This window comes from Theobroma cacao, chromosome 2, assembly GCF_053813885.1.
Source record: "Theobroma cacao isolate CCN51 chromosome 2, ASM5381388v1, whole genome shotgun sequence".
Taxonomy (NCBI): Eukaryota; Viridiplantae; Streptophyta; class Magnoliopsida; order Malvales; family Malvaceae; genus Theobroma; species Theobroma cacao.
Window position 1 is genome coordinate 44,340,978 of NC_142640.1, and position 18,415 is coordinate 44,359,392.

The following is an 18,415-nucleotide window of genomic DNA, read 5'->3' on the forward strand; positions in this document are numbered from 1 at the left end:
AAATCTTCCAAAATAATTAAGATTAATTCTAATAAATTTGAAAATTTTTGGTGAATTTGATTTGTCTGCATATTTAATACGTAATAAACATAAACAAAGTCATAAAAGGTAAACCAATATCAAAAAGGTGTTACTATTTTTATTAAAGTCTTTATCTTTTATATATTTATTATTTATATTACATTATTAAATTTTATCTAATTAATAATTAATATATGATGAAATACAATATATTAATAAAATATATTAGTAGTTAATATGGTAAGCCTTGTCACGATTTATTCAAAAGAAAAAAGTACAGACGTACGTTGCAATAAACAACGATCGTTGCACACAGACTTAATCGTCGCAAGTTTCAAACCGAAAAGAATCGTAATTCTCAACCCTGTCCACCGGAAATTTCCAGCCCCACCCGTCACCACCACCACCACCACCACCGCTACGCCCTAACTCCTAACTTACAGATCTCTCTCCTTTTATTTTTTTTAATTTTAATATCCAATAAAACGTCCACTTAAACGTCGCCAAAGAAAATACAAGAAGGAAGAAAAGCTTTCATTTCGATTCCGACGAAGCTGTGCAACAAAATTAATATATTTAAACAATCAGTTTTTTTTTCTCTCTCCTTCTCTCCGATGTCTGTTGTATATTGGATTTTGATTTTGAACCTTTGGATCTTAAAAGCGACGTCGTTGCAAGCGGGATCGCGAACGGTACTTCGAGAGATTAGCAGTAACAACGGCGGCGGCGGCGGTAGTGATCCGAAGGACTACGCCGTCGAATTGAATATCACGAATTTCGATGAGGTTCTCAAGGATACTCCAGCCACTTACGCTATAGTCGAATTCTTCGCTCACTGGTTAGTACTCTTTTATGTGCCCACTCTTAGCTGCGGAACTGTTTTAAATCTTGGGCTTTATTTTTTTGAGGTAATTAAATGTTGAGCTTTAAGCACGAAAATTATGCTAAACTTTTATAGCTTTGTTAACGCCGTTGACTGTTGAAGAAAAAGTTCTTCCTTTTTTTTTTATTTGTGAATTTCTTACTTAATGAAATTTTTAATTCTTATCATGGTGAGAATAGGAATTTCTATTTGAGTTAATAAAGAAGGATCTTATAGCTTCAAGTGTAGGGATTGACATATTGAACCTTTGAAAGTTTCCTATGCATGTAATTGAATGTATCAGTATTATGTTCTGTAATTGCTTGAAGTAAAAAATTCCAGCGATAACAGTTACAAATTTAAATTTCTTTTTTAATTCAATGTTCAAAGTTTTGTCCTTTTTTGTCTATTTGTACAAACTTGAATGATATTATAACCTGTAATGCATCATTTTTCCCCTAAACTACCTGTGTTACTTAGAAATTAGACACCTTTGGAATCGGATGAACATAGGTATGAGGGGATGATCATTCAAATATTGGCAAAACTTGAGGAAAATTGATACTGCCTTGTTGACATGTACCTGCTTCTGAACTGGACCTAATGGAATGAAATTCAAAATAGATCCAAAAATAAGCCTTTGAAGCCACAGACAAAATTCTCCTTGCTTAACTCTGTTTCACCGTGACATTTTGTTGTTTCCAAATGGCCTGTGGCATATTGTCAACCATTTGCATGGTGGAAATATGTTTTGTGCTTTGCCTTGCAGGCTGGAGATATAAAGACATTAGGCTTTGCTTATAATGGCAATGGCTAACTGATCTTTGAACAAATTACACTTTTTACCTTATTTATAGGATCTATGACACATATCACTGTTACATTAGTGACAGTTGATGTGTTCAAACAGCATGTACTTCTGGTAAAAGCCCATTTGGATGCCAGTGCAAATGTTCCTTTTAATTCAAAGATTACCCAACACAAAGAGGGTTTTCTCTTACAATATAGAATCTGATAAATTAGTATTAATATATTTGTGACATTCTATGGGTAAGTTCATAATAAATGCATCCCCATGTCTAACTTTTTGGAGTTGCTTTGTCAAAGCCCTTTGTTCTTCATGGATACTTCTACCGGACCCTTGGAGTTCATTAGTTGCAGTGTAGGACAAGGGTTAGCAAACCAATTAATTATAGTTATTCACGTTTCATAGCCCAGGTTGATGTATTGTGTTATTTTACTATCAACATACCCAGGTACCGTCAATATAATTTTATTTCCTTGTAGTTGCTTTGTTTGTTTAATTATATGTAGTTTATAATTGCAAAAGGCTTTCTTTTTCCATATGAATGGCACCTTTCTGCGCACTGGCACATGTGCTTGCATGCAGTGTGTTTGCCTGTTTTCGTAAAGTCAAGTATTATGTAGTTAGTGGTTGAATTCCATGCATTGTGCCAATTTTATGATGTTATATGACATTCCTCTTGTGTGATTATCACTTTTCAGGTGCCCTGCTTGCAGAAATTACAAGGTATCATATGGTATATATTGCGGTTAGTATTTTTCATATATTCATTTCTAATGATTTTTGCGGCTTTACCTACAATTTTGCAGCCCCATTATGAAAAAGTTGCTAGGCTTTTCAATGGACCTGAGGCTGTGCATCCTGGTATCATATTGATGACTCGAGTAGACTGTGCATTAAAGGTATTTACTTTGTCTTCTGAATACTTCCAAGGTGCAGCCTTGTGGATATAGTGCTGTAAAAATACTTGTTTCCTCAATGGCTTATATTTGCCTCACTAGCACAATTCTGGGGTTTAAGATCAGTTGAAAATCTAGTCTACATGCAGACTCTTTTATAATAAAGTTGTAATATCTTATGTTTAATAGCTAGAACGAGCAGTTTGAATAGCATCTGTCACGTGACAGATGGACAATTATATTTGATATGATCATTCAGAGGTTGTATTGAGCTATTGCTCCATTTAAGCATTTCTTAACACTGCCAAACATTAAAAGGTATCTGTTAATACTTCTTTACTTATTTGAGAATATATATCAAAATTCATTTGCATGAGCTTAAAATATTAGTTCAGTGTTCTTTTCCCTCTTTTGTAGATCGAGTTTATTTGTTTGATATTGAACTTTGTCAACTGTCAATAGCCAAATCCAAATCTTTAGCATCCCCCCTCCATCCTCTGTGGCATAAATTTTCTCTACCCCCTTTAATTGGGTCCTTATCTATCATTGGCATTCTTCCTTAGAAATAAAGGTTTTAGTACACCTAAGTTGATTGAAGGGTCTCATAAATGACTTGTGTCAAGAGCAAAAAAAAAAAAAAAAAAAGCAATAATCTCTGAACTCCAAATTACATGCCAGCTCTATATTAGTTTGGGTCCCGAATTTATTCCCATCATGTAACTAATCTCTAACCTTGTCCACAAGGTATCTAGAAGTTTCAAATTGGTATGAATCGAAGGTTCTCTGGACATGGAGTGGTTTGTTGAATGTTACTGAAAGTTTATGAGAAATGAGAATTATTAGAAACCTAGGTGCGGAGCTTAGGGATCTTTTCTTTATTTAGTTTTCCCTATTCTTTTAAGAATTTGAGATTATTATTATCATTAACCCATCTCCTCCAAGCTGTTCTATCATCTATGTCAGTTGGTCTCTGAGCTTAAAGATCCAAAGGTTGTTCCCATAATTCTGGTTAACAATGGTGTCAAATGCAGAATTGAATTCAAAGTTTGAGGCTTTTGAACAAGGTCATGAAGAAACCAAGAAGATTATGTCAGAATTGAGAGGAGATATGGGTTCACTAGAAACAAGATTACTGTCCAACTTTGAAGAGGTGTTTAAAAAATTTTATACCAGGGGCAAACAATTTGCTGAGGTAGCAACTACTCAAGCAATTCCTCAAAGGCAAAACTATGAGTTGCACTAGGTCAAAAGTGGTTAAAAGAGGATGGCAATAAGTGCAAGATGCAAGTGATATAGCAAAGGAAATTAAGATTGATGTTCCAGATTTTGAAGGAAAGTTGATCCTATAGTATTTCAGATTGGCTCTCCTCTACTGAGGAGTACATTGATTTGTATGACATGTCGAATGCTTGAAGGGTTAGATTTGCAAAGATGAAGCTGGTTGGGCTAAGCCAAAATATGGTGGCATGGTGTTGAGAGAGAAACATAGCTAGGTTGGGGCAGCCACAAATGAGTCCATGGAATGATATGAAAGCCAAATTTAGAGAAAGGTTTATGCCACCTAATTATCTGGACAAGAAGCATGACAAAGCCCTTACTTTTAAGCAAGGTAGCATGCTAGTGGCAGAATAAATGCATAGATTTGATGAGTTAATGATTAGAAGTCAATTTGAGGAAGATGCTAACCTAGCAGCAGCCTATTTGAAGGCTGGTTTGAGGGCTGAAATCAAAGAGAATTACTAAGACGGCCTACTTAAAATAAAGGATGAATTACAAAAAAATCTGACTTCATGGTCTCAATCTTGTTCTTCTAACTTGTTGACAAGTATTTTCAAGCTAAAGATGAGTTTTAAGATAAGATCAGCAATGATAAATTTATTGTTAAGGAGATTCAAGGTCGGAGAGTTAAACCACACTTCCAGTGGTTGTTGACATTCTTGAGGAAGAAAAGGAGAATGCCATTGTAACATTAGACCTCAAGAAACCAGAGGTGCAACCTGATCAGCCACTTGAAGATTTTGATGCACAATCAACTTTTTAAAACAAAAGATGTTGAGATTAAACAAGTTGTACTTAAAATTTTGAGTTGGCAAAGGGAGTGTTTGTTGAAGTGCTTCAAAACAAAAGATGTTGAGATTAAACAAGTTGTACTTAAAATTTTGAGTTAGCAAAAGGAGAGTTTGTTGAAGTTCTGCCTTGTGAAGCCCTTTCCTTTGATGATATTCTTCCAGTTCTAGATATCAAGCTCATGACTATCACAACAGTTGAGGAATTTGAAGAAAAATTTCCCATTGACTTTATTATTTGAGGTGTGCTCAAGAATGATTCGCAAGTAGCTTTGTTGAGGATTTGTGACCCACAAGTAAACTTTATTGTTGGCAATGCTCTTCACGGATTTTGCAATAAATTTTACGTCAACAATTCAAAACTCTGAGGTTGAGATTTCTCCAACAAAGGGAGAATGATGAAGAATGTAAAGATGCTAATTGAGTGATTGGCTTATAAAAGATTTTATTTTGCTACTGTGTTGTAGTTATGGGGCTTCTTTGTAATATTTTATCGATCTAGGTTATACTTGGTATTTTAAGTCAAGTTTATTAGTTTTTGTCAAGAGCCTTACGTATTTTCTTTAAATTCCTACTTGAAATATGAGTTCTAGTTCTTTCAGGATTAGGAGCCTAGATGAATATCAGTGTACTTTCTTTTGGAAGACCATTATTATGAGATTAGTATGAGAAAGTTTAAGCATTATTACCATTGAGATTGTGTGATGCAATCAACCTTAGTTGTGACTCCTAAGGAACCCTAGGCGTGATGCTTAGGTTTTCTTTCTGTGTGATGCAATCAAGGAACCCTAGGCTAGTGTTCCCTATTTTCTTAAGGATTTCAGGATATTGTTATCATAAACCCTTCCCCTCCAAGCTGTTTTACATCATTCCAGTTGCAGTTAAAGTTGTTAGTACGAAAATTAAATATAAGTAGCACTGGTAATATCATTATTTTTTTAATTATTTTTATGAATTTTGTAGAGTTGGAATGTACACATGTTAGTTAACTGTTTTTTTTAGGCAATGTATTTAGATTTACCACTTATTTAGCGTTGTTCTGGTAACTAAACGCTTTATAAAATATTGCATTCCTTTTGACACAAATCTTTTTGACTCTTGTTTTCAGTTGTTGAAAAGTATGTCTTGTTAATTTTATTTTGGTTCTTTGACTTGTTTGGCAGCACAGATAAATACCAAACTTTGTGATAAGTTTTCTGTGGGTCACTATCCTATGCTGTTTTGGGCTCCTCCTACAAAGTTTGTATCTGCTGGCTGGGAACCCAATCAAGCGAAAAGTGAAATACGTTTAATTGATGATGGACGGACAGCGGAGCGCTTGCTTAATTGGATCAATAAGCAAATAGGCAGGTATGAGGTATCTTCATCCATCACTTATTTAATATCAGCATCTTTATAATCAGAACAGGTGCACTCTTGAAATTATTATGAAATCATAAAGTAAAGGCAATCATGGGGGCTTTACTATCCATTATTCTGAAAGAGGCTAAGTTTTTACCGAAAATTGTTCTTCTGTACTTGTATATTTGGGAATCGCTCAATAATCAGTTTGTTGAGTTGGCAAATTAACACAATCTAGGAGCAAATTAGGGAGCTCGTTCTTGTAAGGGATTTATCTGATACTGGCCTGAGCTTAGCCCATTTTCTAGGTTTGTGCCTATCATAAGTTAGGAAAACTAAATGGTTGCCATCTTTATTGGTAAATAAAATACTAGCTCCAATGTAAACTGCTTAATGTTTGGTAAAAAGCATGTTAATTATATAGTAATCTTGTAATTATTGACACCACATGCAGGAATATATTTTGATAGTTAATAGAATGCAAGATTAAATGATGCAGGAGCATTTAGAATTCTATTTTATTTAATTTAGTTTTTTTAATTTTAATTGATTTAGGATTTTATTTTCTTTATTTTATTAGGATTTTTAGTACTTTAAGGATTATTATTTGATTAGACTAGTCATGTTCTATTTAGGAATAGAACACCTATTTTATTTAAATCTCTTGTTAACTACTCCAGTTGTATTAGGCAACTTGAAGTAGAGTTTTATTAGGATGTGGACCTATAACACTATAAATAGGGCCCTTAGGCTTAGTTATTCAAGTTGAGAATAAATAAAGAATATTTTTTTTAAGTAGGTGTGCTCATTTCTCTAGACTCTTTTCAAAAGAGCAAGAGGTTCTAGTGTGGTCAACCAAAGTGGGCATTTGGCTATTTTTCACCTTAGTAGGGTTTTCTAACCTTGCCAAGATTGGTGATTTACTTTAGTGGGTTTTCTAACCTCAACACGATTGGTGTTTTTCACAATGCCCAGGTGTCTTCACAACACCCCTGCGCCATTAAATCAAATGCATCTTAGTATGTATTCTTCAGATTCAGTGGCAGCTTATGCTTAGGTGCATAGAACTATGTGCCCATATTATCACAAATCCTTGATACAGACTATGATTGAATAGTTTAATGCATGCCAGAAGTTTAATTTATGCTAAAGTGTGTCTGAGTAGGAAAGCCAGCAAGTTCGGTTTCTATAGTGTTTGGTTTTGTAACACATAACTTGACTCAAGTCTGCACTTGATTTCTGAAAAATTAAGAATTATAATTTATGGAAAAAATGCAAAATAATAGTTGGAGGTTTCCTTTGTCACACCTGATGGTATCAATCATTTGGTTAGTACTAGGAAACAGTTTGTTTTATTTTATTTACTGTTTTGGTGATTAAACAAAGAGAGAAGGGGGGGGGGGGGGGGGGACTTAGACCTTTCGAAGGTAGGGTACTGCAACCATCGGCCCTGGGGAAGTTTTGGAGTATAAGAAAATCTGCTTCTATTCTCACATATATTTCTAAAAAGTGCTTGATTGATCTTATACTGTTAAGTAAATGCTAAAGATTTGCACTTATCTATAAAAGTTTGACCATTAGCTCTAGTTCTGATTTGATTTCTACTGCTTTATTCTTCAGCTCTTATGGCTTAGATGATGAGAAATTTGAAAACGAGCATCCTCCGTCAAATATATCGGACCCTGGACAGGTCTTTTTTTGCATTTCCAATTTTCTTCGACGAAAATGCATGTTTGAGGTTATTCCATTTGCTTAGGATTTTAACTTCTTTTTTATTGGGCTTGTGGAAGATTGCTCGAGCCATATATGATGTGGAGGAGGCTACCACAACTGCCTTTGACATCATTTTAGTACACAAGGTGGGCATTTCTCTATCTTGTGTGAAATTTCCTGTCTCGTGTGCGTGTTTGTGTGTGTTTATGTATATGTATATGAGGCTGGGAATATTTTGTCTTCTAAAGTTCCTTAAAATAATGTCCCGTAGATGATTAAATCGGAAACTCGAGCTTCACTCATAAAATACCTTCAGCTTTTAGTGGCTCATCATCCTTCCAGGAGGTAAAGATCCTACTTTTTTGTATGTACCTTCGCTTGACCTTATATGGTGCTTCCTTCATTGCGTTACTAGAATATGTGTATTAGGTGTCGCAAGGGAAGTGCAGAAGTACTTGTAAACTTCGATGACTTGTGCCCACCAGATATGTGGTCATCTGATAGACATGAAGTTGCCACCAATAATGTGAAAGGGGTGCCAAGCAATTTCCAGATTTGTGGGAAGGAAGTTCCCCGTGGATATTGGGTAGGTACTAAAAGGCAAATTTGGTTTGTTATTTTCTTTCCTTGCATATATTTGAAATTGTTGATATTATGTACACCATCTAGGCAGGGTTAAATGCATTTTATTTGCTTTAGATACAATAATATTTTGGCTGATGTGGGAAATAGTGAACTAGCTTGCATGACCTAAAATGCTCTGATATTACAATTCATGGTTTTATTAGCAATAAGTAGTTACTACACCTATTTCATGTGTGATCCATTCCCTCTCCATTTATCTACTATCATGACTGATATTTTTCAGCTGTGAGATTGGCACTTGCTTTGCTTCCTTTTAGTTTAAGCTCAATAAAATATTTATTCCTTTTTTTGTTTAAGATGAAATGTATTCTTTTCATAATACTATATTGAGTGTCTTTTTCTAATGGTTGCTTATATGCCATTTGGATTTTTTTTTTCATTTTTTTGCAGATGTTTTGTCGTGGCAGCAAGAATTATACCAGGGGCTTTAGGTAATGATTTAAAGTTCCTTAATTTTTAATTCATGCATTTTCAAAGAAATCATCATCTTTTCCAATCTGAGGTTCCACTCACTCTCTTTAGACGTTGCTTTTGGTATTAAAATATTTTACTTCTCTATGAACCCATAAAGTTGTAGCATTCTTCTTGTAGGGTCTTTGCATAGGATTCTTCCTGTATGGATAGGAAATAGGTAGGATAGTGGAGTAGGCTTTTATAGATGTGAGTGCAATTATTATAGCGTATGTGCTTTCGTTCATGTTTACATCTTGACATACCATGGTGAACATAAGACACCTAGCAAGCACAGACACGGACATGCAATATGGGAATGACATGACATGGAAACGGCTACATGGCAATTTCTAGAAAACTAGGACAGTTATGGCAGGATGTGACAATAAAAGATTCTTTTTTAATATTTTTTTCCATGTAAAAATACTAACATCCATCCTTTTCCTTTTTAAGTTAAACTTTTATAAAGACCCCAATTAAAATTCTAAGAAAAAGCTCCAAATCAAAAATTAGGCTTATGTTCACACTACATAAGTAAATAAGGCCGAAATTAAAAATTAAGTTTATGCCTATATTAAATGATTAACTTGGGGTCAAACTTAAAAATTCTAAATTGCAATTAAAAGTCCATTGTCCACATTTTCACCAAATATTGAGATCATGAATTGTAATTAACAGAATTCATTATTTGTTGTAATTAAAAAAGTTCATTCTTTTGAGAAAAAAAAGGTCCATTCTTAATTGTGGACGATGAGAATTAAGAGTACATTGTCCATTGCCCACACAATAAAAAGTTTTAAAAGGTAAACTAAAATGGGGAACATAGAAGAAGAAATTGGGTGCTTGTATCGGTGAATTTTGTCTGAGATTATTTTTGAACTTCATTTTCCTTATACAAGGGCATTCTTCCACCTACCATCTCTTATTTCCTGCATTTTCAGCAAGCAAAACACCACTTCCATATCTGGAGTCCTTAGAATTTTACCATCTTCTAAGTTTCAACAATTCAACAAATTAATTGGTGATTCTTGAATTTAGATATTTGGTTGATTTTTTTGGTTTGATTGTGTGGGTTTTAAGTGAGGAAGAATTTGAGTAATTCCTCTTTGGGCTTTTCTTACCTTTGTTTAGGGCAAAATTTAGGATGAAAAATGCAAAAAAAAACCCTCCATACCATATCTATTTGGTTTCCCCTCCTTTTTGTGGCATGTCTTGTTCGTGTCTTGGTCATGGTCGATTTTTTATTTCTATTATTTTGTTGTGTCTCTGCATGTCCAATATGTATTTTGCCGTGTTGAAAGGTGTACATGTTAAACATGGATAGGACACCAGTATGTAGGGGAGTCTACTTTGTCTGTGCGTCATTGTGAGACATTACATTGATGTATTAAAAGGAGGATTGCAGGAACAGTTACTTGAAGTACAACTCAATGTTTAAATTTGGTACCTGAACTAAACATTTGTTTAGTTTGCCCCCACAATTACCAATTTTCTTTAATATGCCATTTAAGTAATAATGTTTGTTAGAGATAATGATGTGGTTTTAGCAAATTATCTCAAGATGCATGTCAATTATGTGGAAAAAAAGTTATTTTCTGTAGTTTCATTGTTCTTGTCTGTGTTCTTTATTTCTCTAGAAAGTTCTTCACCCTCTCTCTCTACCATGTTCTTTCACTCCCACGCAGCGGATTGTTATGTGATTTTCCTCTCTTCTTTCATTGTATTTCCTTTCCTTTTTCCTTCTTTCTCTCTCTGTAGACTCACTAGACTTGCACCAACTCAATCACCCATTATGAGAATTTAAGATACCAAGATCAACATCTTCCTCATGAGTGAACATGTAGTGAAGCAAGGTAAATTTCACAACCCATGAATGAAAATTGAAGTACGTTTGGCAGCATCGGCTGTGTAATCTCCATCTATTGCATTCAAAATGTTTTAAATTCTCAAATCTTTGACCAGGGTTGGCCTATGTGAATAAATTGTAAATTCACCTTTAAATCCTTCAAAGGGAAATTTTAAAGTTAAGACTTAGGTCTTGACAAATTTCATAAAATTTAGAATCAAGGAACAAGACCAATGAAGCATGGACACAATTGTCTTCCCTGTGTGCCAATGTCGTATCCGTGTCTGACACGGACATGCCTCCTACACGGCAAAATACTTATTGGGCATTTGGACTTGCTGGGATATGCAAAAAAAAAAAAAAAAACAGACAACCGCAACTTATAGTTAAGACATGGCCCAACATAGGAGGGACATAGGATTTTTGAGGTTTTATTTTGTAGAAGGTGGAAATATGCCCTTGTAGAATAAAAATAAAGTTCAAAGATAGTTGCAAACAAGATTTACTTGTAGAAGCCCCTTTCCCTTTTTCTTTGTTCACTATTTTTTATTTTTTCTCGTGAAACTATGTACTGCCTGGGTAATAGACAATGGACTTGTTTAATTCTTATCTGCTACAATTAAGAATACATTTTTTTACTTTTGTTTACAACAAATAATGAACTTTTTTGTGAACTAAACATTTGGTAAAAATGTGGACAATAGACTTTTAGTTATAAAATTAAGAATTAAGGATTTTTAACTTTGGGCCTAAGTTAACTATGCAATATTGGCATAAGCCTAGTTCTAAATTTGGGCCTTAACATAAGCTAATTTTTTTTTGGGCTTTTTCTTAAAAATTTAAGTGTGGTCTTTATAAATGTTTAATTTTTAAAAAAGTGAATTGATGTTATATTTTTACACTAAAGAATATAAAAATATTTTCTTATTGTCTTGTCTTGCCATACTCGTGTCCTAATCTTCTAGAAATTTTCATGTCATGTCATTCTCATATTATGTGTCCGTTTCTGTGCTTTCTGGCTATCAACGAATTTTTAAAAATTCTCAACGAATAGCATTTTTGTTGACATATTGCATAGAATATGGAAATTGTATTCCTACAAAAAATATGGTCTTGGGTGTTGGTCTAGAGAGAGGGGAATCTATGGGATTATAGATAAAGAAAGGAGAAAAAAAAAGAGGCAATAGGGGAGAATAGGGTGTTAGCAAACCAATACTGTCAACCTATGCTTGTCAAGGAGTTTGTGAATAAGCTTGGCGTAGGCTAGTTTATGTTTGTTACTAATTAAATAAACGAGTTTGAACAACATTTTCAAGCTCATTGGATAAATTAATTAAGTTTGAATTTAGCTGAGCTCAGCTTGTTTATGTTTACAAACAGCTCATATATATATTTTACATTTTTTGTTTTACTTTTTAGATTTATACACATATATGTACACGTACACACACACACACACGCTCGCACGCAAGAGAAGCCATCGATAAGATACTGAACATGATAAATATTTTTGGAATCAGAATATCCATTCCACCCATTTCGTATGCATATTATTTTGGGAATCTTTAAGATTTTTTTAAATCTGCAATCATTTCTAAAGTAAAGATATATTTATTTTAATGCATAATTACAAATGCAAAATATACTTATTTTAACAACTGCTGAAGATTATATAAAAAAGAAAAAAGAGAAAGACATGAAGTTATTGAGTCAATTTTTTTTTATTTGAATTATAAGGTTGAGAAATTATTGTGAAAAGACTAAAAATTAAAAGATATAAATTCTTGTTTGTAATTCAGAATACTTTATTTCTAAACACAAAAATCCTATATTATATTAATATATGTCCAATCAAATTTAATGATAATTGTGATTTATATATAGCAAAATCATACTTAAATCTATTCGAAACTAAACTCAATTTGACTAATTTAGAAAAACAAAAAATTGAACAATTGAAAATCCAAATGATTAAAACATGATAAGCCCAAAACTTTGAACAACCAAAGTTTAGATGAATCAAAACCAAAATGAACTGACACTAAGTATCCAAAATAACCTAATGTTATTTGATGCTAACAATCTGGACCCCAGAACGGCGCAATCTTGGACAACTTGAAACTTGAAGTAATTTTGAATTATAAACAACTGAAAATCTAAATGAGCTAACATAAGACGACTTAATCCAACATGTTTATAGTTGCTACTTCTATTATTGTCACTTAATAAGTTATACAAAAAACCTATAATGCAGTGAGATTCATTTGCATTAATGATAAAGAAATGAAAAGAAAACAATTCGTTAAAAGATGACATAAATGTTTAAAATTTACCTATTTATTTGGTTTGAAGGACTAATATTGCACATATATCTCAAAAAAGAAAATTGCACTTTATATGGTTTGCTTTTTATAAATCTGGATAATAAAGCAAATTTAGTAGAAGTGAGAATAATTATAACTTTTAGCAAAATTAACAATCCACATTTACTTGAGAACCAATCGAAACATAATAATCAATGACAAAAGGTGTTATTACTATTGTCACACATGTATTTAAGTTAAGTCAATAATAAATGACACTACAATCTAAACATTACAGCTTAATAACCAACTAAACTCATTTATCCATATGTTTAAGTAATGGAACAAATAAAACATTCTAATGAATATTGCATTGAAAAGTTGTTGGAGGTCTGAGACCTTTTATAATTTTTCATGTCATCTTTGACCTAACAATTTTACATTTATCATCTGCTACCTTTAAAAGATTTGTTACCGCCCATCTATTTGTCAATTAGCTATAAAAAAGGTATGCCGCTTGTACACATCATCAACACATGTATTGCATTGGCAACAGTGGATGATGTGATGATAATGTGACGATGATGTTCATGCCACATGACCATGGGTGGATGCCCTTTTTATCACCACATTATTGGTCCTCGGCCATTTGGCATATGCATGGTGATGATGTGTATATGTGGCATGCTTTTTTGATAGCCAACCGATAGATGGATACTTATGTCTAACTTGGGATAGTTAGCCGTGGCGTAAACGAGTTAAAAGAGAATATGAGACTTCTGTTTATATCTATTGCACATGAATTCCTTTCTGAAACCAGCTAGAATTTCATTCTTAAAGAATCCAAATGCGAGAAGAATTCATGTACTTCAAAGACTTTTAACCCTTTAATGTTCTCTATTGTTTATTTTAATTTTTTTTAAAATTTTTTGAAGGATAAAAGTAGTAATTTTATAAAAAATAGAAGAGTATATATGTTGTTCTTTATTTATACTTTTAGAGCATGTACTTGTATGTCTAACATTAATTGTCTATAAAAGTAACCAATCTTTTTGATTTCTGTGATTGTTTTTCATTGTTCCAATTGAATTTGTGAATTTTTTGTCTCAAATAAATTTATGACTTGTTGGTTTTTGTTCAATTCAAACAAGCTTGAGCAGAGTCCAAGCTAATGCAATTTGCTATTAAGCTAAGCTTGAATAAAGTATTGAAGCTGAACTTGAGCTGTAGCTCAAGTTCAGTTCCCAGTAACATGAACCGAGTTTGAGTGGAGTAAAGCTTGTCTTGTTTCAGTTCATTTACACCCCTAGAGGAGAGCCATGCCCAATTAGATACTTAAGAAATCCTTAGTTGTTCCTTGAGTTTGAGTAAATTCAGAAAGCTTGATTCAAACAGTCCAGCTACGCAGCTTTTTCCCACATAACTGACACATGGCATAATCTGATCGATTGAAAGCCATACCATGATCACAAACTAATGATGTTAGATGGGCACATTAAAAAAGTACATGTAGCTAGTAGGGTGCTTGGAACAAATTTGTTGTTTAGGTGCCATATTAAACACGAAGCTACAGTTATATGGAAGAGGGTCTAGGTCCGTTTGTAAAGGGCTTGGGTGCGTTTTGCATTTTGAAAATTGTCTTCTGGATTAGAAAAATGGAAGCGAATTTCCAAATTTTTCCCCCTTTTTCCTTAGATTGCAAGTTTATTTCCAATTGACCACCTAATTTCTACAAACCAAACATCAGAAACCATGGAAAATGACTTAAAATAAATAATTTTCAATGAAACAAACAGAGCCTAAGATACTGCTCTCTTTCATTTGGAGTTATTCTATGGTCCTTAATGTTATAGTGCACATGTCAACTTGAAAATATCGCCGAGTTATACCATTGACCCTCACAGCCTAGCACCAACAACCATCGCTTCCCTTACCCTCTGGCAGTGACTACCTTCTCCTTTCCTTTTCCCTTTCCTTTTTTGTTTCATCCTCCATAAAATCGCGACTCAATCGCCTCCACTTTTCAGTGTCCTCTTCTCCTCTCCTTCAATCACCACTTCTCACTTTCCTCTACAAATCCAGTCAAGACCCATTCATCACCCATCATGACCATGCCTCAAGACCCAAGACCTCAGTGGTTTCAGCCAAATCTCTTTGATGCTGCAAGACCCACCCTACCTTTGAAGACCCATGTTGATGATCAAGATGTATGCCCAAGACTCACACTCGACAGTCAAGACCTCTGCCATTGTTTGTGGTTCTAACAATATGTTGATCTAGTTGAAAATTTTGTTGAATGGATTTAGGATTTTGGATGTTTTGTGCAATTTCAAACTTTTGGTAGAAAATTTGGTTTGGTACTTGAAAATATTATGTGAAAATCTGGGTAGGAAGTGCTGAGCAAAAAAAAAAAAAAAAATCTGGGTAGGAAGTCCCAGAAAAACAGGAAGAAAGAAAATCTGGGTAGGAGGGCTTTAGGCATGTGTACAATTAAAAAGCCAGAAACACTTCTTGTTGGTGTTTAATTGCAAAATAGATTATTTTATGTCCGAAATCTGCTGACAAAAAAAAAAGAGCACTTTTTTCAATTCGCGTCTCCTGAAATTGTTTGACTTGATCAGTACTTTTTATGAGAATATTCATCTTTATGGAGTATGGTAAGTTTCATTTCTTGAAAGATATTTAAAGATTTTCCATGGCACTATCAAATAACATAAAGTATTTTTCACAATGTCATCCAAAGAACAGAAATATAAGTTTCTCAAGAAAATGCCTCATCCGGAAAGTTTTTATTTTCTGGAAGGCCATTTTTGCGAAACAAAATGGAGGCTTACTTGAAAATAGTTAGCTTATTTGCTGGACTTAGCATGATGCCAAGTTGTTAATGGCAAGGCCATTCTGGTGGCAGTAGCGGCAATATACTGGAATGGTTATGAAGTCGTAATCTTGCAGTGGGATTGTTGGAGATAAAAGTAAAGATGGTCAAAGAAGAGGGAAAGGAAACTGCTGCCCTATTTGTAGTAATATTAGCTTTGTACTAAAGAACTGGAGTTTAGATATTGTGTTGTGCTATTTGGTGTTATAGATAGAGTCACAAAGATCTTATGTTTGCTCTGGATGTGATTTGCTTGCTTCCAGATTAATGGGGCATGTGTCAACCACAAATTCTTCTGATATGAACATAGAATATTTGACTTTTGTAAATTTTCTTGACCATTCAAATGCACCCATGTATGCTCATGTAAATGTTATTGCTTTCAATGCAAATTTTATACTCCCGAGATGGTAGGCTGCTGATCTGTCCCCAAGAGGCCAGACCAGTGGTTTGATTCTTGGGACTTTCAACTTGAAGTTCTCAGATTCAAAACTGTTGTGAAGGGGAGGATATGGTGTATGGATTTCTTGCTACTAACAATGGAGAAGACTGCTAATGTGCTTGTTTCTTTCATCAATCATATACCATCTTTCCACACTAAGTAGTATAATAGAAACAAAACCAATAGAACTACACAACTACAAATTAAGCTATTTTGCAGTGTTTGATGTAAAGAAATGATAACCTTGTCATGAAAATTTGTTTTACTCTATCAAACTGGCAGTCTTCCTTTGTGCCTATAATTTGAGAACAAAGAGCATCTCTTTTTCAACAATTACAAGCCATGCATATAAAGTCAATTATAACAGAGCTTCCTTTAGGGGTAATTGAATTTATAAGGTGTCAGTAATTATTCACATTTGTTTGCAGTTGTGGATTATGGGTCTTAATGCATTCACTCTCTGTGAGGATTGAGGATGGAGAGAGCCAGTTTGCGTTTACAGCTATATGTGATTTTATTCACAACTTCTTTATTTGTGAGGAGTGCCGTCAACACTTTTATGAGATGTGTTCAAGGTAAATTTGACTCCAAAGTAAGTTATTTACTTCTCAAATGTACAGGTTTTTTTCATCTAACTGCAGATATCCAATTTGCAGGGTTACTAGTCCTTTCAGCAAAGCCCGTGACTTTGCCCTTTGGTTGTGGAGTGCACACAATGAAGTTAATGAGAGATTAATGAAGGAAGAAGCATCTCTGGAAACTGGAGATCCCAAGTTCCCGAAGATTATTTGGCCTCCGAAGCAGCTTTGTCCTTCATGTTATCACTCCCGAGGTTCCAAAGATCAAGGAAGTAATCAGATTGAGTGGGACCAGGATGAAGTTTTCAAGTTCTTAATTAGTTATTATGGAAATACGCTTGTATCATTGTACAAAGAAAAGGGTTTTCTTGCTGAAGATAGGACCAAGGCTACTCTGGATGATTTGGTGGCCTCAACGAACGCAGTTGTGGTGCCTTTGGGTGCTGCATTGGCTATTGCTCTTGCTAGCTGTGCATTTGGAGCACTTGCGTGCTACTGGCGTTCTCAGCAGAAGAATCGGAAGTATTACCACCAACTACACTCTTTAAAGAACATTTAATAATTTTAAGGATATATGAGTGCTTTCAAAAAGGTTTAGTGTGAAAAGGGGATGAAAAATGTGGGGGTGAGGTGTAGAGAGAGAGAGAGAGAGGTTTTGATAATTAGGAGGTAACTTTCTTATTTTGATTTCCTTCCGCCACTTTTCAGGCCAAGGAGAAGCTGGAATTAAGATTACTAAAACAACAAAAAATCAAACACAACCTTTAAGATGCCCAGTCGGATGAACTCAAGCTCCAAGTAGAAATCCAGATTACAGGCTTATACCAACTCGCCCTCTTGAGGTCCTATTCTTTACCAGTCTTCTCTCGAGCTCATCATCATCATCAAATTTCATTTTGGGTTGGTTGTATAGATTTAACATAATCTTAATTTTGAGAAAGAAATGTTCCATATCTATTTTCTTACTTTTTATTCACATTTGACATGCTGCATGGGTACTTGCACAGATTTACTTTTGCTGAAGTGTCTGATACAAGTGTCGTCCAATTCCTTCTCTCGGCCTATTTTTGTTCTTGATATGGTAAACGGTAAAGAACAATTTTGTATTTTGGTACTACTAAACAGTGAAGAACTGCACTAGCTTGAAAATGGGGATACTGTGCAAACCTCTTTAAGGTCAATTAAGAGAACATGCTTTATTCTTGCATGTTGAATTTTGACAATATTATGCGTATCTCCTTCCAATCTTAAGGTATCTAATATGTTTTCAAGGTCTTTGTGGCATCTCTTTAGGGGCAAAAAAGGACAAGGAAATATTCCTTGGGACAATTCTAGGGACTATTGTCTGGGGCATATCAATTGTTCGCATGATAACAGGTGTCTCCAGGTTGTGCGATCACACACACAAAACTCAATGCTCTTCCTACCCGCATATCTGAGTCTTCACTTATGAATCCCTTTTTACTATTCTACTAGAGTGATACCCCGCGATGCTGTTCGGGCAATATATATAATTTATTAGTTAGAATTATACCGATATAATAAAATTACGTGAGAATAATATAA

General features: G+C 34.2%; 1 protein-coding gene across 3 annotated transcripts; it reads left to right on the top strand.

Moving 5' to 3' along the window:
* The first annotated feature begins 280 nt into the window (after positions 1–280).
* Positions 281–18,072, top strand: QSOX2 (quiescin-sulfhydryl oxidase 2). Of its 3 annotated transcripts, XR_001926687.2 has the most exons (13): positions 283–859; positions 2,390–2,414; positions 2,498–2,590; positions 5,822–6,003; positions 7,615–7,684; positions 7,785–7,853; positions 7,979–8,052; positions 8,137–8,293; positions 8,743–8,783; positions 16,700–16,846; positions 16,928–17,371; positions 17,558–17,691; positions 17,857–18,072. XR_001926687.2 is itself a non-coding variant. In XM_007044998.3 (12 exons), the coding sequence occupies exons 1-12, from the start codon at positions 636–638 to the stop codon at positions 17,577–17,579; spliced, it is 1,548 nt and encodes a 515-aa protein (XP_007045060.2). In that variant the 5' UTR covers positions 283–635; the 3' UTR covers positions 17,580–18,072. The 3 variants fall into 3 exon arrangements, 2 of the variants coding, with proteins under 2 accessions (XP_007045061.2, XP_007045060.2); XM_007044998.3 differs by having other exon boundaries at positions 17,558–18,072; XM_007044999.3 differs by having other exon boundaries at positions 281–859; positions 16,928–18,072.
* The last annotated feature ends 343 nt before the right edge of the window (positions 18,073–18,415 follow it).

Bases quoted from the DNA above. Each gene is read 5' to 3' on its own strand.
- QSOX2 (XM_007044999.3), top strand. From the start codon at position 636: ATGTCTGTTGTATATTGGATTTTGATTTTGAACCTTTGGATCTTAAAA. The intron at 860-2,389 runs GTTAGTACTCTT...ATCACTTTTCAG, and splicing joins GTCGAATTCTTCGCTCACTG to GTGCCCTGCTTGCAGAAATT. The intron at 8,294-8,742 runs GTAGGTACTAAA...ATTTTTTTGCAG, and splicing joins AAGTTCCCCGTGGATATTGG to ATGTTTTGTCGTGGCAGCAA.